This window comes from Python bivittatus, unplaced genomic scaffold (genome assembly GCF_059951505.1).
Source record: "Python bivittatus isolate LINGU-HERP-01145 unplaced genomic scaffold, Pbiv_v1 ctg000690_np1212, whole genome shotgun sequence".
NCBI lineage: Eukaryota > Metazoa > Chordata > Lepidosauria > Squamata > Pythonidae > Python > Python bivittatus.
Window position 1 is genome coordinate 18,549,502 of NW_028277096.1, and position 21,191 is coordinate 18,570,692.

Below are 21,191 nucleotides of genomic sequence, written 5' to 3' on the forward strand. Positions count from 1 at the left end.
AAACGTTATGGTGTGTCACCTTTGACATACGTGTCATAGGTTTGCCATCACTGTCCTAAAGTCTGGCAAGGCATGGAGAAGAAACTAAGGAAAGATGGAGAAACAGGAATCTAGTTGTAGTAAGGAGAGGAAAATTGTCCATAAATGCTGTAGCTTAAAACAACACCATTCATTATCTGGGGAAAGCCCAGGTTTGACCTAACTCTCCATGCTGTGAAAATCTTTAGGAAAATAATACATTGAGGGAAATTCTTCCATTTCTCAAATTGCTTAGTGGGGATTAAGCATGGAATGTGAACTGTCCTGAGCAAAATATGGAAAAGTTGTGAAAAGGGGAAGGAGCGTAGTATTCTAGATGAGAATACAGTTGATATCTTGGAAACAAACAAAAATATTTCTAGATATTTTAGAAGTGTGTGAAAAAAATTATGTGTGTATTAGTCCTGTTGGTATTACATACATGCTCATATCTGCTTTGGTTTGGAATTGAGTGAAAAACATGCCATTCTATGATGCATGAAATGTTGTCAGCTTCTGTACATTCCAATGAAATGAAATAAATTGTGGAAAAGTTGCAGTCACAAATATCTTCCTCAATTTGTTGTAGACCTCTTTGCAAGGAAATCTGACTTCCTTTTTTCCAATTCCAGGCAGTGTGGGCAGGCTGGGGCCATGCCTCGGAGAACCCCAAACTTCCAGAACTGCTCCACAAAAATGGAATTGCTTTCATGGGTAAGGTCTTCAAAGTTTGTCTGAAGTTGATCCAATGAGTCTAATATAGCAAGGGACAGCATGGGTCCTACCAGAAGACAACAACAGCTACAGTTAGGAATGGAATGGCTCTTCTGATAATTGTACTTTGATGGTTCTTCAAAAGCAGAGGGTGTTGAAAAAGGAAAGGAGGCAGCTTGAGAAAAAATCCAGAAGGAATAGAAGAAACTGAGGAATACACCACTATTAAGGAAATGGTGGTTGTAGGTGGGACATCTAGGAAAGCAAAACTAATAGAATTGAGGCTGCAGGAGTAGATGGGGCAGACATTGTAGAAATTACAGAGGGAGAAAAAAAAAACATGTCAGGAAAAACGGAAGAGGAAGAGGTGGAGCCTATAGTTCTGGCTTCTGAAAAGCATGGAGATGCAACAGTAGAGGGATTAGGAAAAGCTTCAGATGAGGCCATAGAGGAAAAACAGTTGGTGGCTGCTCTTATGAAAGTAGAAGCCATATTGAGAAAGGAAAAAACCTAGCCCTACCTGTTGTTGAAAAAAAAGAAGATATTGCAGAATAAGAGGTGTTTGGTTTGAAAGGGAGGGAAGCATTGAAATAATCCTTGGTTTCAAAAGAAGCTTTATTTTCAGCTTCAGTTGTCTTGGAAGCTGAAGAATAAAATGAGGTTGCTGCTAAGGTAGGAGAGGCGGAAGAACAAGATGATGTGATGGAAGAGGGTGAAGAGGTAGAAGGGTCAGAAGAGAATGACAGAGCCGAGGGAGATAAAGGAAGTGATTGATTGTTTGATTGATTGATTGATTGATTGATTATGTGCCATCAAGTCAGTGTCAGCTCTTAGTGACCATATAGATAGATTTTCTCCATGATGATCTGTCCCTAACCTGGTCTTTTAGATCTTCCAACGGTGCCCCCATTGCCACTGTAACTGAGTCCCTCCACCTTGCTGCTGATCCTCCTCTTCTTCTCTTTCCTTGTACCTTTCCCTGCATTAGAGCCTTTTCCAGAGAGCTGGGTCTTCACATAATGTGTCCAAAGTAGGATAATTGGAGTCTGGTCCATTTGTGCCTTGAGTGAGAACTCTGGGTTGATTTGTTTGATGATCCATCGGTTTGTTTTCTTGGCTGTCTGTGGTATTCTCAGGAGTCTTCTCCAACACCAAAGTTCAAAAGCATCAATACTTTTCTTATCCTGCTTCTTCAAAGTCCAAAAGAAGGAAAGATGGAAAGAGGAAGAATGAAGGAGATGAAATTGAAAAGTTAGAACTGGCCCAGGTTATGCTAGCTTTGACAGCTCATTTGTTCAGGCTCATCTGAAATTAGTAGAAGTTAGCATCAAATCCAAAAACTATATCCAAGATTTCTCCCCCTGCCCAACTCATCAGCAAAAGTATATAGAAGTTGCTGATTTGCAGGGATTTACTACCACTGTGGAAGCTGGCATGATAAGCAGCATGCTATTCAGTAAACCAGTGCAAGTCATTGAAAAAAGACCTTGCCTGCTGAGCACTTAAAAACAAAAGGGGAGGAACCAGCATAGGATTAGAAGGAAATATTAGAATTTAAGGGACTAAGTTAAGAAGAATTTAAGGGACTAAGAATTTAAGGGACCAGAGCTTAAGATGGAAAATTAAAAGGAGAATTAAAAAAAAGGATAGCTAAATAGCTTGGATTTATTAGAAGTTCCCAAGGGACTGAGAGTGATATGATTTCAACAATCCCAATTGGGCAAACAGCTGATGAAGTCACACACATTACCTATCAGATGTTGTTCTGAATAAGGTTTTAATTGTTTCTTATCCTCTGAATAAATGAGAGACAAAATATAGGCCACCCATTCTCGATGTGCGAGAATAGAAGACAAACCAGTCACAGGGGAGGCAGTGGAGTCCTTGGGGTTCTCTGAGCTTGGTTGTTTTCTTGCAAATGTTTCGTTACCCGGCTAGGTAACATCTTCAGTGCTATTCCCATTCCATTCTAGCATTGAAGATATTACCTAGCCGGGTAACGAAACATTTGCAAGAAAACAACCAAGCTCAGAGAACCCCAAGGACTCCACAGTTCAACCCTGAGCTACACATATTCACTTCTATTGGTACAGAGGAGGCAATATCACTCTTGGTTTATCATTTTGGGACTGTGGCAGTGAGATTTTAAATTCTTTATTTCCAACATAAACTTAAAGAAATTATGTGACTTCTGACCAACTAAACCCAGTTTTGCCATATACAGTATGTGACAAAACTTCTTCCAGCACAAAAATCTATTCAGTCACTGCAAATGAGCATCTGAGATCTTCCTGGTTGTACCGCATCTTGTGAATGTTCACTTTGACATCAATCAGAAAGAAGGGCCTTCTGTGAAAAATCAAGAAGGCTCCATTTTTATTTAATTTATTTATTTAAATTTATTGGCTGCCTTAGTAATGTATGGCTGTGAGAGCTGGACCATAAAGAAGGCTGAGCACTGAAGAATTGATGCCTTTGAACTGTGATGCTGGAGAAGACTCTTGAGATTCCTCTGGACTGCTAGGAGGCCAAAGCAGTCAATCTTAAAGGAAATCAATCCTGATTGCTCATTGGAAGGATTGATAATGAAGCTCAAGCTCAGATACTTTGGTCACCTAATGCGAAGAGAGGACTCTTTGGAAAAGACCCTGATGCTGGGAAAGATGGAAGGCCAAAGGAGAAGGGGACGGCAGAGGATGAGATGGTTAGATGGCATCACTGAAGTAATGAGCATGAAACTGAGCAAACTCAGGGAGGCAGTGAAGGACAGGAAGGCCTGGCGCGATGTGGTTCATGGGGTCACGAACAGTCGGACACGACTTAACGACTGAACAACAACAACAATTGGCTGCCCAACTCCAGTGGACTTACAAGCCAAATATACATTCACCTGGGCATTTGAGATCTCACAACAGTGTTTGAGCATTTAATGTCATTGCTGTTACATTCCAAGTTAACTTCCACTCATGAAAGCAGGTGGTGATGTGAATGACAGGTGAGCAGACTTCCTGTCACGAGGTAGAAGTATTCTTCAGTCTCTTCCCCTCTGCAACCTCCAAAGCTCTTCCTGCAGTATCTTTCGTCCCACCAGAACAGATTTTTTTTGGGGGGGGGAGGGACTTCCCAGAGGCTTTTTGTTCCACAGTTAAACAGACCAAGTAGAATACAAGTGTGTTACAAATGACCACAGATGTTTTTTGGTTCTAATAGAAGAGAATATGTGTAGCTCAGGGTTGAACTGTGGAGCCCTTGGTGCTCTCTGAGCTTGGTTGTTTGCTTGCAGACGTTTCATGACCCAACTAGGTAACATCATCAGTGCTGATGATGTTACCTAGTGCAGCACTGATGATGTTACCTAGTTGGGTCATGAAACATCTGCAAGCAAACAACCAAGCTCAGAGAGCACCAAGGGCTCCACAGTTGTTTTCTGAATTACCAACAAAAAATCAAATCTCTACAGGGTAGGGAAAAATCATTCTGTCATTATATATTTTTTTGTCTTGCAAGTGTTGCCTCTCTGGGGAGAAATAAGGATACAATCAAATGTTAGAGGAGATACTTGTTTGGGGCAGTAGAATGGGTTATGTGCAGAATCCCTTGCTTAATTTTGATTTGATCGTGCTGCTGAACCTTTATTTTTTTCTTCTTCCTAGGTCCCCCAAGCCAAGCAATGTGGGCACTAGGAGATAAAATTGCCTCTTCTATAGTGGCGCAAACTGCAGGCATTCCTACCCTTCCATGGAGTGGCAGTGGTAAGACGTGTTCAAGGTCATTTGACTAGGGAGAGACCGCCTCCGTTTGGCAGTGTTGTTTAAAATAAACCCCGAGAAATGGTATGGGATAGTAAGCAGATTTGATCCTGCTTCACTTTTCAAGATCAGCTAACTTTGGCGGGATGAATGGATATCTTCCATTCAAGGCGGTGAGATTGGCCAGCACGGATTTCTGGTTCATTGGAGACCTCTAAGATATGAACATTTTAGCTTGGTTTTTATCTACCTGGAGAGAAAACCCTCTAATTGTAGATGTTAAGACACTTTCTCTGCTCTTTTTTAATAAAAAATCTTCTTCAGTGTGACAACCATTTTTGGCTCACAGCCACACAATGACATGACAAAGTTCAATTGCTGGTGATGAAATTTATATCCAGATATAAACTCATGCCAGGCAATGGCTTTTTGAAATCTGGAAACCCAATTTTGCAACCCATTAGGAAAGAGTTGAAAAGGATGAGGAGGGTATTGCAATGCTTATCCCTTCTTGGTATGCAATGGCATTTCAAAATAATTTGGAGGAGATTGGGGGGAAAAGTTCTCTCTGGGAGACCAACCGTAGGAAACGTTGCCACCACTCCTGGTTCTGTCCATAGGTTAAGTGAATTGGATTGGCTGGTAAGGAGAGGATCTCTGTACAACCTGAAATGGAGCGTTAGCTTAAGGATATCACTCCCTTTTTCAATATTTCCAATTCAGTTAGGAGAAAGAAGTAGTTGAAACAAGTCACTCCTCCCCAAACCAGCCTTTAGCTTTTACAAAGCGAATTTTAGTGTACCCCTGCAAGGGAATATCTTTTTTAAAAGATCATTGCTTCTACTGCAGCTGTTCAGAAAGTAATGAAAATCTTTATTTTCTATGGAGGTATCTAATTGTAAGATAAATCAAGTCTCTCTCAAGTCAAGCTTGATTCCTGGTAACTATAGAAACTGAATAAATAAATAAAATAAACTACTTGGACACATACATACTGTTGCTTGACAACACAAAAGCGGTTTGCCATTCTCTATTTTCTGGGATGTTCTTTTTTTTACTTCTATATACCTGGAATTTCCTAGTGGTCTCCCATCCAAGTGTGAACCAGCCTTCTTCCCCCCAGAATCAACCTAGGCCTGCTAGCTGATGTCTTCTGCTCTGATAGATATCTAATACGTTTAAATATACATTGGGTAACACTTTCGTTTAATAATATCCAGCTTTTAGTTGTTTTGTTTAATTCAGCTGCATTTTGATCAGTATGCTTGTACATTTTATTTGAAACAAGTTTGTGAATTGGAGCACTTTCTCTTTTCCAAAGTACTTAAGGCTTAATTTACTGTCTAGACTTTATGCCGAGTGCTTCTTAGGCATTCTAAGTTTTGCTTTTCAAAAATGCAGTAGATAACTTGAATTAGGTTTAGATGATTCATCAGGGACAGCAAAGAAAGTTTGAAGGAACTGGCTGTGTTTGGCTGAGAAGGATATAATATTCCATTTTGAAAAAATAAAGGGAAAGTTGTTATTTGTACCATTGGAATATTTTAAAAGACTTAATGAAAGAAGATCTAGAATTGATTAATTGCTTGCTTGCTTGTTTGTGTATGTGTTACTAAGACAGCCATTTTTTGAATAATGCGCATGGAATATCAAAATATTCAGGCTAATAGTTATTTTGAAACAATTTAATATCAGTGAACCTAAGAAGTTAATCGTGGACATGTTTCTATATTTCATAATATAGAATTAAACCATGTTTCAGTAATGAGATTAGGAAGTTATGTTTTCTCTTGATTTAGGAACTGAGCTCAGTGGAAAATAAAATAAATTTATAGCGTAGGTGAGTGTGGATCATCGCGAATCTTCTGGTTTTCAGGTCTCCAAGTGGATTGGCAAGAAAATGACTTTCAGAAGCGGATCTTGAATGTTCCCCAGGAGCTGTATGAGAAGGGCTGTGTGACAGACGTGGATCATGGCCTGCGGGTAAGCATGACTACCCAACTATCCTTGTCCACGGAGCTGAACTTTGAGCCATGAATACAGCATCCTGTTGAATTCTTCTTCTGTGTCTCAAGTTACGGAGTTTAGAGCTGAAGATGGTTGCATCATTTATTTATTAGGTTATATGTTGCTTTTATTTTTGTACGAGTCAGAGTAGCTTACATAATGCTCCTTCCTTCTATTTTCCCCACAAAACAACCCTTTGAAGTGGGTTGGGCTGAGAAGGAGGGACTGGCCCAGAGTCACCCAGCTGGCTTCAGTGCCTATGGAAGGACTAGAACTCGCAGTCTCCCAGTTTCTAATCCAGCACTTTTAAGCCCTACACCTAACTGGCTCTTCATAACCATAATGGAGAAGAACCAGATTTCTTATAATAAGGGTCCCCAATTGTGAGAATACTCCTAAAGTTAAAGAAACAAAAGGTTGGATCAGCTGGACTTTCACTTCTGTGTAAAGAGCTGGGGAGATTATTATCCCGAAGTGTGTCCTGTATCAAAATTTTAAAAATCTAAAAAGCGGTAGACAATTCTTAGCCTGCTTGTGATACTCAGCCTTACTGTTACCCAGTCAGTCAGTCAGTCAGTCAGTCAGTCAGTCAGTCAGTCAGTCAGTCAGTCAGTCATTCAGTCATTCATTCATTCATTCATTCATTCATTCATTCATTCATTCATTCATTCATTTTTGGTGCCAACTGACTCTGGGTAGCTCACAATATAGCAAAATGAGATTTTAAAAAATGCAGTACAGAATAAACCATGAACAAGATGGGAAATCTGGCCAAGCAATCCAGAAAAAAACAGATAAAACACAACTAACAAGGGGCTCCAGTCACCACTAGTTCAAGGCCTGGGAGAACAGCCAAGTCTTTATAACCTTCCAGAATGCCATCAGGTGGCAAACACACAGATCTCAGGAGGAAACTTATTCCAAAGGGCAAGCACTACTACGAAGAAAGTGTGCTTCCTGGATCCTCCTCGATGGCAGTTTAATGCAGGGTTTCTCAACCTTGGCAGCTTGAAGATGCGTGGCTGGCTGGGGAATTCTGGAAGTTGAAGTCCACGCATCTTCAAGCTGCCAAGGTTGAGAAACACTGGTTTAATGGAAGAGACCCAGAGCATGCCTGCTCTGTTGACTCACACTGGCTAGGCAGAAAGCATTGGAGATAGGTGGTCCCTCGAAAACTGGGCCCTATGCCATGTAGGGCTTTATAGGTAATAATCAACACCTTGAATTGCACCCGGAAGCACACTGGCAACCAGTACTGCTTGTGAAGTAGAAGTGTCACATGGGCATGCCAAGGCCACTGCATTCTGGACCAGTTGCAGCTTCCAAGTGGTCTTCAAGGGCAGCCCCATGTAGATTGCATTGCAGTATTCAAGCCATGAGGTGACAAGGGCATTGAGTGATTGTCTTGGAGGACTGCCCTATCCAGCAAGGGGCAACTGGTGCACCAGATGGAGCTGTGCAAAGGCCGTCTTTGCCTCTTCGAGCAGGAGCTATGGGTCCGAGAGGACCCCCAAATTGCACACCACTCTTGAATGGGGAAGTGCAACCTCATTGAAGAGTAAAGATCGAAGACTCCTGGACCTAGGTGGCTCTAACCACCACCGCCAATTTGGGACCCTTGCTGAATTCTGGAGGGGGTGATGGGGTGGAGATGTCTTTTCTTCCACCTGTCCAAGACAATTTTCCTTATCTCCCTATTCCCAATAAATGTCACTCATTTTTTCTTTCCTTGTGCTCAGGCTGCTGAAGTTGTTGGTTACCCAGTCATGATCAAAGCCTCCGAAGGAGGGGGAGGAAAAGGAATTAGGAAAGTAAACAATGCTGATGATTTTCCCAACCTCTTCAGACAGGTATGTTTCTTCTGTGACATATATCCATGGCCTGAAGAAAAGCATGCTGGCTGGGGAATTCTGGGAGTTGAAGTCCACACATCTTAAAGTGGCCAAGGTTGAGAAACACTGCCCTAGGTTATCTTTCATTTCTGAAATTCCTCAAGCTCCTTTCTGCTTTCCATCTTGGCAATCATATGGACCAGAATCTTTCTTTTTCTTTGGCCTGAAAGCAGAGACCTTGGCAATCTTGACTTCTTTTGAAGCATATTGCTAGTTCTTTCCACTTTCCCACTTTCCTTTCTTTTCATCATCTTAGGCCTGCAAGATGCGCTCATCACAGGTTCCTCTAGAATCTCTAAAATCTCCACAGGAGGTTCTTTCTACATATCCCATGTTCCACCAGCATGGAAAAGTGTCATGCTAGTGAACCTCATTGTGCTTGCTTCCCATGGGATACTAGAGAAGTGTTGGGAAAATGCATGTACACGGACTTTTGTATTGCAGTGGAAGGAACCTTAAGAAACTCCTGAAGTCCTTTCCAAGCCTTAGTCAATCTTTTGACCTTATTCATAAATAATGCTTGCTGCATGTAGTGGAAAGAGGGAATGGCCTTGAAGGACAGGAGGAAGAGTCACCACCAAGTCAACGGTCAGATAAACCTGAATCCGGTTTATAAGATGAGAAAATATCTCAGACAAGACTCTCCCTAGTTCTCATGAAAATAAAGGGAAGAAGGAGAGAAGCACAATCAGATTTGCAAGATTCTATTACTATATCTTTATAGTAATAAAGTAACTATACTTTATTTTATATATTACTTTATATAAAAGTAATATCGGCCTGTGTGACTTTAGTTTCTTAGTCTGGTCTACTTTGAAGGGCTGATATTAATTTTGCGAGTCAGAATGCGCTTCTCCCCTCCCTCTCTTAATCTTTGTGAGAGCTAGGAAAGGTATTGCCTGAGACGCTTTCTCTGGTTACAGTTCCGCCCCGGACTCAGGTTTTTTTAATCTGCCCATTTTCTTGATAGTGGCTTTTCCTCCTGTCCTTCAAGGCCATCCCCTCTTCCCACTACATTGTGTGAACTAATGAGCTGAAAAAAAATGTCTTTCTCTTAATGGCTTTAGAACATCACAAAAATCCTCTGCTAAAAATCTAGTTGCTTGGTCACTGCCTGCTTGTATGCTCTTAGGTACAAGCTGAGGTGCCCGGATCACCTATCTTCGTGATGCGTCTTGCCAAGCAATCCCGCCACCTTGAGGTCCAGATCCTTGCGGACCAATATGGCAATGCCATCTCCCTCTTTGGCCGAGATTGTTCCGTGCAGCGCCGGCATCAGAAGATTATTGAGGAAGCTCCAGCATCTATTGCAACATTGGCTGTCTTTGAACACATGGAACAGGTGGGTGGGAATTCTGCCTTTGAAGGGAGAGAACTGTAACCTACTCCTCACACCTGTAGCAAAAGAGTCAGAATTAGTTGTCTGAAGGCCGGGTTGTTGTTGCTGTTGTATAAAATGAAACTTGGAGGGATGTGTCTACCATATTGCCTTTTATCTGCTCATTGGAGCTTCTTTGAAATATGATTGAAGGAAAAGAAGAAGAGTTTGAGAAACCCACAGAAGCCAGGTCAGGGAAAGATCTGGCAGAAGCATTCATGCAACATGCTAAGTTGGTTTTGTATTTGTCTTAATTAGGTTTCGTTGGGGGGAGTAGCGTAGTCTGTGATATTGGTTCAGCCTGTCTGGTTCATTTGTGGTTCAGAATATTGCACCAAAAATGGGTTAATTCAGTAACCTGATGAAATGTATGTGAAGAACATTAGGTTAGGTCACAACTCACCTTCAGTCCTGAATAAATCTGATTGGCTCTCTAACTTTGTAAAGACTGTGTTGTGGCTACTTAGGAAAGTTTGTGCATGGCCTCATATTTCATCTAGAACAATCTGCAGACAACGTTCAGTTTGATCATATTTTCTCTGTGTAGGTTTTTGATTGCTAGGAATTATATTTTATAACTATCCAGCTTTACTTTCAGTAATATTCCAGGCAGCTTACCAAGTCAAGATCAGATGCATCTTATAACCTGGCTCCTTTAGATGCATTAGTTCCATAGTATGTGACCTGCAGATGCTGGTTTGTGTAGTGGTAGTGAAAGTCATGGTCCAGTCATGTCCAAAGGACATGAAACTGATCTAAGCTCAGTTTAAAAAACAAACTATAGATTCAGTTGAGATATACCATCCCCAGATAAAATCTGCCAGGCCATTAAAATAAATGTATTCTAGTTAGGAACAAACATACACATCCAGGTTGTCCTCACTTACTGACTGCTCATTCAGTGACTGTTTGAAGTTACAATGATACTGAAAAAGGAGATTTACAACTGGTCCTTGAACTTTCAGCTGTCAAGTCCTGCAGTTACGTGACTGCCATTTGTGACCTTCATAGTTGGCTTCTGACAAGCAACGTCAATGGAGAAGCTGGCAGTAAGTTAGAAGTCGTGGTCACGTGATGTTACACTTAACAACCACAGGTGATTTGCTTCACAATGGCAGCTGGACCTGATGTTGTAAGTCGGGTGCTGTCACATGACGTTTCACTTTACAACTGTGACATTTAGTGATGGAATTGCCAGTCCCAATTGTGGTTGTTAAGTGAGGACTACCTGTATATTTAAAAGCTTGCCCAGTTTTTAGAAGTAAAATCTCCTTTGAGCTGACCCTGACTCCTGCAGATTTCATGGACACACCTATGTAGTACTTTCTTGGAAGTAATATGGAACAATATGGAAAAAGTTTCCCATTGTCACCTTTTGGGGTGTTTTTCAACTTCCAAGTCTAGGCTGTAGCCTAGGGATTTCTGGGTGGTCTCCCACCCATCTACTAACCAGGCCTTACCCTGCTTAGCTTCTGAGCTCAGTTAAGCTTGCCATGGTGCTGCTGCCTACTGAGATGTCCCTCAGGCTTTAAAAGTTGATAGGAACAAGATGGCTTTCATGAATAGTCTCAAAATAAGTAGGAAAGCAGAAGGGTAATTCTCTGTCCCATAGTCTCAGCACCATCACAAGAAAGTCTCAGTTTCTTTTGTCCATTCTCTTGACCTCAGAAACTGGTGAGTAGGAAGGCCAGACATACCCAAACAAGTGATCTTGTGAAGCAGTGTGAACGTTTTGGTTCAAAATATATCTGGCCGTTTTGATGTCGCCCTTTCTCTCTTTTTCAGTGTGCAGTGAAACTTGCCAAGATGGTAGGCTATGTCAGTGCCGGGACGGTGGAATACCTTTACAGCCAGGATGGGAGTTTTTACTTTTTGGAGCTAAACCCTCGGCTGCAGGTCGAGCATCCTTGTACAGAAATGGTGGCCGACGTGAACCTGCCTTCTGCTCAACTCCAGGTAAGTTGAGAAGACTTGCTGGAAGGAAGAGGCTAGTTGCCAAGCATGGGCCGATCTGCAGACTTCAGCTGGAATAACCAGTTCGTCCAAGATCTTGAGGTGGGAAGAGTTCTTGGGAGCCGGTCCAAATGTTGCAAGGAGTGAGTCACGGACTTGGACCAAGATCAGAGCGCTGATAAGGCGAGGGAAGAATTCTGGCTTTGGAAAGTACAGGGTTGCATTATGCCGGTTAAAAAACTGCTCCCTGGTTCTTTTGTAATGGAAGGGTGTGTTTTCAGATGAGTGGAGCACTTTGGTACTTGATGTTTAAGCGTTGCGTAACGGAGGCAGACTTCACTTTGTGGAGCGGTGTCACCATGAGCTTCTGAAGTCTTTCTTTGGAAAATAAACCTCTTGTACTTTTATAAAAGACTGGAAACCTTTTATGGACTTTTTGCTCAAAATGGAAAAAAAGCAAAGTGATGATTTATGATTTTGATGCTTGAAAAAAGATTTCAAAAGGGCCTGAAGGGACTTTGTAATACGAAGAGGGAGGAGGGATAATGAGTTTGTTTAGAATTGTTGAAAAGAAGGTTGGAAGTTGCTTATTTTTTCTTCTTTCTTTCTCCAACTCGGTTTTGCTTTTTGCACTTTTTTCTTTCCTTCCTTCCTTCCTTCCTTCCTTCCTTCCTTCCTTCCTTCCTTCCTTCCTTCCTTCCTTCCTTCCTATTTTTTCTTTATGTTTGTTGTTGTTTGTTGTTTAGTCGTTAAGTCGTGTCCGACTCTTCGTGACCCCATGAACCATATTGTGCCAGGCCTTCCTGTCTTTCACTGCCTCCCTGAGTTTGCTCAGTTTCATGCTCATTGCTTCAGTGATGCTATCTAACCATCTCATCCTCTGCCGTCCTCTTCTCCTTTTGCCTTCAATCTTTCCCAGCATCAGGGTCTTCTCCAAAGAGATCTCTCTTCGCATTAGGTGACCAAAATATCTGAGCTTGAGCTTCATTATCGATCCTTCCAATGAGCAATCAGGGTTGATTTCCTTTAAGATTGACTGGTTTGACCTCCTAGCAGTCCAGGGGACTCTCAAGAGTCTTCTCCAGCACCTATGTAAAAATTCTTAATAAAAACTGTATAACAAGAAGGACGATGAACCTATTGATGTCTATCCTGGTTAAGAAAGTAGAGTTTTTCCTCTTTGATATTTATTTTATTCATTCATTTATTATATGCGTCCATTTCTATACACATAGTAGTTTCTCTTTAACCAGAGTATTATGAACAAATTAGATTATTGTTACTGTTATGATTTATTCTAGTTGTACACTACCAAATCATTACAGAGTCAGGGCAGTGTACAACCATACAGATAAACAACCATACCATTAAAGCATTGCCTGTTGCCAGAATCTTAGATTTTTTTTTTTTTAATATTGAGCAGAAGATTGGCTGTGACTTTCTCTTCTTTCACCATCAGTAAGAGTTTCCTTAAGTCTGTTGCTGGCCATCAAAGTAGCATTATCAGCATATCTAAAGTCACTGATGTGCCAGTCGAATTCCAATTCCATTTCTTCTGACCTAGCATTTCCCATGATGTATTCTGAATGCAAGTTAAATAAATAAGGAGACCCTATACAACCTTAGCACATTTCTCAATTTTGAACCATTTAAGTTGCTCCATATTCTGTTCTAATTCTTGTTTCTTGGCCATCATATACATTTTCCAATAGGCAGATGAGGGGGCCTGGTATACCCAGAGTTTCAGCGGCTGTCCACAATTTGTTTGTGGGCAAGAAGATCAAAAGCCTTTGTATAATCATCTCCCTCTCCCTCTCCCTCTCCCTCTCCCTCTCCCTCTCCCTCTCCCTCTCCCTCTCCCTCTCCCTCTCCCTCTGAGCACTAAGCCTTATTTTTGACTGAAAATTTGGGAGGAAATCTGCTTTTGCAGCTGTATTGTTTCAGTCCAGTTTCAAAAACTTTCTGAGGTCTAGCCAATGTAAGGCCAAAAACTTTCTCTCAAAATTTAAATGTACCAGGGCAAGGTCTCCACAAAATACATCAGGAAATGATCACTATTGGTGATGGAGTGATTAATTTAAAGAGTTTATATAGCTGTCCAACTCAAACATTGCAACTCTGTGAGATATCCAATAGGCTCACAAAACAAGACAAACAATTCCAATTAAAACCCAACAGATAGGAGGACAGAAACTCACATTCGTACCCCACCCCCCTGACAGGAACTCCGATCATCACAGCCCCAAACCCTGAGAAAAAAGTCAAGGATTTAATGTCTTTCTGAAGGTCAACAGGTCTGGGCCAACCTTATCTTCATGGGGAGGTCATTCCAGAGGCTGCCACAGAAAAGGCACGCCGCCTGGGTCCCATCAGATGGCCTTGTTTAAAGGAAGGGACTGAAGGGTGTTTGAGGGATGGGCAGATGTCACTGGGAGAGACAGTCCCTCAAGTAGCCTGATCCTGACTGCACAATGGGGCATGAAAGGATGAATCCCTTTGCACGAATCAGCTTTTTATAACATTGTGATGCTAAGAAAATAGGAATTCAAATGACTCCAAAATCATAGTCTTGGTTTAATACTTACAGATGATTTTCAGCTGCTCTAGAGAAGAAAGAGAAAAACACAACACAACACAGATGCAGGGAGACTTATGCGTAGTGGAGATAGTGGAAGTTCTTTGTACGGTGCATCTAAATATGTATTTATTTATGCAATTTCTAGAGCCGCCCATCTCAATTCAAGCGACTCTGGGCAGCGAACAATTTCAACCATTAAAACCATTACAGATATGAATGAAAAGGACTGTATTTTCCTCTTTTCAGATTGCCATGGGAATTCCTCTCCACAGGATCAAAGATATCCGGGTCATGTATGGGGCTGCCCCCTGGGGGGACACCCCTATTGAGTTTGACAACCCGGCCCACATGCCTTGTCCGCGGGGCCACGTGATTGCAGCCCGTATCACCAGTGAGAACCCGGATGAGGTGAGCCTTCCTGCACGAGCACGATTACTCTCCTTTGCTTGCAAAGTTCCATCTCCTAAAGCAGAAGAGAGCCATCTAAAGAATGTATGGAGCTATGCACCTGCAGCCAGTTGTGGTTCTGTGGAATATAAAAGGCATGATTTATGGTGGTCCTCCCTTGCTGAAACCTAGGTCTTAATCCACCAGCTCCACTTTCTGCCTTATCTGGTCTGGAGGGGAATTAGATTTGTTGCTGGATGTTAAACAAGGTTTTTAGTCTACTTTTTTAGTCTATTTACCCTACCAGCTGAGGATCCAAGTTCTTAAAAGATTGCCTCCTCAAATATCAACTAGTGTATTAAGATCACTTGGTGGAGATGCTCTTTGAGGAACAAAAGGAAGGTTGGGCCATAATTAGGAGGAGGAGGAGGAGGAGTCTTCTTGAGGGTGGTGGCTTGACTATGGACCATTCTCCCTGGAGGAACAAGGCTAGGTTTACATGGCCCTTTGAAAGTTAGCTCAGTTCCTGGGGACTTTATGGATTCACTCCTCTAGTTTTCTTGGCAAAAGTACAGAAGTTCTATCTTTTCCACTGTCTTCTTTTTTGACTTTCCCGTTTAATCTAAACTCATGGAATTTCTAGAGGTTTCTCACTGAAGAATAACTCAGGTATGACGCTACTTAACTTATGGGATCACCATTCTTGTTACTATTATTGTTTTTAAAATGCCACAATGAGGACCAAGCATGATCAGTAGTCACTGGAAGGGGGGCTAGAATGGATTTCTTTGAAGAATACTCTATGTTTCAACAATTTAGTACAATTTCTGCTTGTTTTGGCCCAGAAGAATGTTTATACACATTATAATGCACCTGCTAAAATAGGATTAGCTAGGATGTAGAATCTTGCAATGTGTTTCCTTTGCCCTCTTAGAAATAATGACTTCTAAAATGAATAATTCCAATCCTGTCATTGGGGTTGTGTGTGTTTAAAAATAATGTTATGTTTTATATTCTAGGGATTTAAACCCAGTTCTGGAACAGTCCAGGAACTGAACTTTCGCAGTAATAAGAACGTCTGGGGTTATTTCAGTGTCGCCGCTGCAGGAGGACTTCATGAGTTTGCTGACTCTCAGTTTGGTCACTGTTTCTCGTGGGGAGAAAATCGTGAAGAAGCCATCTCGTAAGTAGGAAGAAATTATGTCCAATTAGGAATGGATTTAGTTGTTGTTGTTGTTTAGTTGTTAAGTCGTGTCCGACTCTTCGTGACCCCATGAACCATATTGCGCCAGGCCTTCCTGTCCTTCACTGCCTCCCTGAGTTTGCTCAGTTTCATGCTCATTGCTTCAGTGATGCTATCTAACCATCTCATCCTCTGCCGTCCTCTTCTCCTTTTGCCTTCAATCTTTCCCAGCATCAGGGTCTTCTCCAAAGAGATCTCTCTTCGCATTAGGTGACCAAAATATCTGAGCTTGAGCTTCCTTATCGATCCTTCCAATGAGCAATCAGGGTTGATTTCCTTTAAGATTGACTGGTTTGACCTCCTAGCAGTCCAGGGGACTCTCAAGAGTCTTCTCCAGCACCACAGTTCAAAGGCATCAATTCTTCGGCGCTCGGCCTTTTTTATGGTCCAGCTCTCACAGCCATACATTACTACTGGAAAAACCATAGCTTTGACTATGCGGATCTTTGTCGGCAAGGTGACGTCTCTGCTTTTTAATATGCTATCTAGGCTTGCCATAGCTTTCCTCCCAAGGAGCAAGCGTCTTTTAATTTCATGGCTGCAGTCTCCGTCTGCGGTGATCTTGGAGCCCAAATAAATGAAGTCTGTTACTGCTTCCATTTCTACCCCTTCTATTTGCCAGGAATTGATGGGTCCAGATGCCATGATCTTAGTTTTTTTAATGTTGAGTTTCAAGCCAGCTTTTTCACTCTCCTCTTTCACCCTCATCAAGAGGCTCTTTAGTTCTTCTTCACTTTCTGCCATTAGGGTGGTATCGTCCGCATATCTGAGGTTGTTGATGATTCTCCCTGCAATCTTAATTCCGGCTTGTGATTCTTCCAGCCTGGCATTTCTCATGATGTACTCTGCATATAGGTTAAATAAGCAGGGTGACAGTATACAGCCTTGTCGTACACCTTTCCCTATTTTGAACCAATCGGTTGTTCCATGACCGGTTCTAACTGTTGCTTCTTGGCCCGCATACAGATTTCTCAGGAGATAGGTAAGGTGGTCTGGTATTCCCATCTCTTTAAGAATTTGCCACAGTTTGTTGTGATCCACACAATCAAAGGCTTTTGCATAGTCAATGAAGCAGAAGTAGATATTTTTCTGGAACTCTCGTGCTTTCTCCATGATCCAGCGAATGTTGGCGATTTGATCTCTAGTTCCTCTGCCTCTTCGAAACCCAGCTTGTACATCCGGTAGTTCTCGGTTCATGTATTGCTGAAGCCTAGCTTGTAGGATTTTGAGCATAACCTTGCTAGCATGTGAAATGAGTGCAATTGTGCGATAGTTTGAGCATTCTTTGGTGTTGCCCTTCTTTGGAATTGGAATGTAAACTGACCTTTTCCAATCCCGTGGCCACTGTTGCGTTTTCCAAACTTGCTGGCATATTGAGTGCAGCACTTTAACACCATCATCTTTTAGTATTTTAAATAACTCAGCTGGAATACTGTCACCTCCACTAGCTTTGTTGTTAGCAATGCTTCCTAAGGCCCACTTGACTTCACTCTCTAGGATGTCTGGCTCAAGGTCAGTGATCACACCAGCGTGGACATCAGGGACATTAAGATCTTTCTTGTATAGTTCTTCTGTGTATTCTTGCCACCTCTTCTTAATCTCTTCTGCTTCTGTTAGGTCCCTGCCTTTTTTGTCCTTTATCATGCCCATCTTTGCCCTAAATGTTCCTTTCATATCTCCAATTTTCTTGTAGAGATCTCTAGTCTTCCCCATTCTATTGTTTTCCTCAATTTCTTTGCATTGTTCATTTAAGAAGGCCTTCTTATCTCTCCTTGCTATTCTCTGGAAATCTGCATTCAGTTGCTTATATCTTTCCCTTTCACCCTTGCTTTTCGCATTCCTTCTTTCCACAGCTATTTGTAAAGCCTCATCAGACAGCCATTTTGCTTTCTTGCATTTCTTTTTCTTTGGGATGGTTTTAGTTGCTGCCTCCTGTACAATGTTACGGACCTCCGTCCATAGTTCTTCAGGCACTCTGTCTACCAAATCTAATCCTCTAAATCTATTCATCACCTTCACTGTGTACTCACAAGGAATATGATCTAAGTCATACCTGAGTGGTCTAGTGGTTTTCCCTACATTCTTCAATTTAAGCCTAAATTTTGCAGTAAGAAGCTCATGATCTGAGCCACAGTCAGCTCCTGGTCTTGTTTTTGCTGTCTGTATAGAGCTTCTCCATCTTTGGCTGCAAAGTATATAATCAATCTGGTTTCGGTATTGACCATCTGGTGATGTCCATGTGTAGAGTCGTCTCTTGTGTTGTTGGAAAAGAGTGTTTGCTATGACTAGCTTGTTCTCTTGACAGAACTCTATTAGCCTTTGCCCTGCTTCATTTTGTACTCCAAGGCCAAATTTGCCTGTTATTCCGATTACTCCTTGACTTCCTACTTTAGCATTCCAATCCCCTATGATGAAAAGGACATCTTTTTGGTGCTAGTTCTAGAAGGTGTTGTAGGTCTTCATAGAAGCGGTCAACTTCAGCTTCTTCAGCATCAGTGGTTGGGGCATAGACTTGGATGACTGTGATATTGAATGGTTTGCCTTGGATACGCACTGAGATCATTCTGTCGTTTTTGAGGTTGTACCCCATTACTGCCTTTCCCACTCTCTTATTCACTATGAGTGCAACTCCATTTCTTCTAAGGGTTTCTTGCCCACAGTAGTAGATATAATGGTCACCCGAATTAAATTCACCCATTCCCGTCCATTTCAGTTCGCTGATTCCCAAGATGTCGACGTTCAATCTTGTCATCTCATGTTTGACCACATCCAGCTTGCCTTGGTTCATAGATCTTACATTCCAGGTACCTATACAATATTGTTCTTTACAGCATCGGACCTTCTTTTCGCTTCCAGATACATCCACAGCTGAACGTCCTTTCGGCTTTGGCCCAGCCGCTTCACTCTTTCTGGAGCTACTTGGAAATGCCCTCCGCTCTTCCCCAGTAGCATATTGGACACCTTCCGACCTGAGGGGCTCATCTTCCGGTGTCATGTCTTTTAGCCTTTTAACATTGTCCATGGGGTGTTCTTGGCAAGGATACTGGAGTGGGTTACCATTTCCTTCTCCAGTGGACCACATTTTGTCAGAACTCTCTGTCATGACCTGTCCGTCTTGGGTGGCCCTGCACGGTATAGCTCATGGCTTCACTGAGTTACGCAAGCCCCTTCGCCACGACAAGGCAGTGATCCATGAAGGGGTGGATTTAGTTACAAAAACTCAAATTTGGATGAGGTACAAGCCTGTATGTGGAATTATCGTCCAAAAATGGTTTCCAGTTGAATTCTGTATCAGGTTTATTTTTTTCAGATATAAGAATATTTTAGACATTGAAGCATATTCCCACAGTTTGATTTATCATTCTTCTACAGAGGGAATAGTTCATGATTTCCAATAAAAAGTATAAAATGCTCTGTCAGCTGTTGCAATATGGAAAACTAATTAAATCAACTTTGTGGGAATATGAGGTTTACCAATGTGTAACAGGAAAATGGTTGGTTGGGAAGAGAATTCAACTTTTAGAATTTGTTTAATTTTGTTATGAATCATCTTCCAGAATTGTTGGACTTTACAGTATTGCCACCAAATAACTGCCCAGAGTCGCTGGGAATCGGGTGGCATAGAAATTTAATATATTATTCTTGTTTTATAAAAATAGTCTGACCTGATCATTGCATTTCCAACCATTTTTAGAAAATGAATTCTCTATTTCAGCTATCAATAACAGGAGTAGCATACCATCTAAATTGCTTTGATAAACTGAATTTGTCCACATTTCCTTCTAGATAAATTGGATTGGTCCAAATATGGAGAGGGAACTTCTTTCATATCTCCAAGATCCAAAGCATCTTTAATTTCAAGAAGTGACTGAAAGAGTTTTTCATAAAACTTTGTTGCATTAGCACTTGGAGCATAGATTGAAGCAATTATTAACTTCCTATAATATATCTGAAATTGGGCTGTTCTGTGCATGCCTCTTTTTTCTCTATTTTCTCTTGCTGATATGTGGGAAATAAAAAGTGATTTTATGCTTAGAATATTTTTTCATTAAACAAGGTCAAAAATGAATATTATACTTTTCAAAGTAGGGTGTAAAATAAAATATTATCAGTTCTTCAAAATGTTATATAACAATCTGCATAATGTAATAAGAGACACAAGAAATGGAAGAAAGCTCTTAAAAGTATTACAAACCTTGTAACAGCAACTTAATCTGAGTGTGTTAAACTCTTTAAAAAAGCTAGTATACCAAGTAATCACTCTGTGTAACAGCTTTCCCTTATGATTACAAATATATCAGATTCTGTTAATTTTACACTAGTAATGTTACACAGTAGAATCCTTATAAAATAATATTTATTATTTTATTTAATATCTTCATAACATGGGAAATAAGTAAATCTAAAATCTAGTAAATTTACTGTCTTTGTTTAAATTTAAATGTTTTTATTTTTCTCACGTGAGTATGAAAATACAATTCGAGAACAAGAGTTCTTCTCTAAGAAAATGAAGATGAAAAGTCTCAAGTCAATTATTCCTTGTACAGGGGCTCCCTCTAGTGATTCAAAGTGCTCAGTTTTTTGCTGATCAGAATGGGTTTTTTTTTACAAAGACTTTCAAAAGCCAAATCAAGAAAAATATAGTCTTCCCTTGAAAATCCTTGCCGCCATAGCCAAATACAGATCATGTCTTCATATCCCCTTGTGAACAGATTTGTAGATCTGTTATAAAAAAGAATTAAGGAATTGAGGAGAAAAGATGAAAAATATATTTTTTTAAAGTTTATTTTAAAGAAACTTTTAAAAAACTAATTAAGTTATTATCTTAAATTGTAAGAGAGAACTTTGGAAATACCAAGAAAAGAAAAGTTAAAAAAAACCCTCTTAGAGAACATATAATGAAAGAAGAAATTAATATATTGCTGATTAGATAATAAAATGTAAGTAAAACCTGAATGTTTCAGTTTGGCTGGCTGTTGTCAGTCTGACATTTACCCACTATGACTGTAAATGGCTTCAGTCCTTGAAAATTTATAATTCTCTGATCTTGGTCTCTTACGAGCAACCCTCAGAGAAAATTTGCTTTTCTGTTGGACTCTTGATGATTGTCAGGAATGACTTTTTTCCATGGTTGGAAAGGTTCTTCACATGAAAAGCATGTTTTGCCCATTGAGTGATGCCACTGTGACAGTGTTGGAGACCCAATCTGTTTGAGGTTGTTGAGGATCTGACTTGAAGGTTTGGTCAGCCTGGTGTGGTCCAGATATTTGGG

At 40.9% G+C, this 21,191-nt stretch overlaps 1 protein-coding gene across 6 annotated transcripts in view; it reads left to right on the forward strand.

Annotated features, from left to right (window-relative positions):
- Positions 1–21,191, forward strand: part of ACACA (acetyl-CoA carboxylase alpha) — a 237,437-nt gene that overhangs the window by 35,206 nt on the left and 181,040 nt on the right. For all 6 annotated transcript variants that reach the window (XM_088152435.1, XM_088152437.1, XM_088152436.1 and 3 more), the window contains 8 exons: positions 651–732; positions 4,386–4,484; positions 6,358–6,464; positions 8,228–8,338; positions 9,513–9,722; positions 11,544–11,714; positions 14,536–14,697; positions 15,696–15,859. In XM_088152435.1, coding sequence (XP_088008561.1) covers positions 651–732; positions 4,386–4,484; positions 6,358–6,464; positions 8,228–8,338; positions 9,513–9,722; positions 11,544–11,714; positions 14,536–14,697; positions 15,696–15,859 — 1,106 coding nt within the window. The remainder of the gene's footprint in view (positions 1–650; positions 733–4,385; positions 4,485–6,357; positions 6,465–8,227; positions 8,339–9,512; positions 9,723–11,543; positions 11,715–14,535; positions 14,698–15,695; positions 15,860–21,191) is intronic.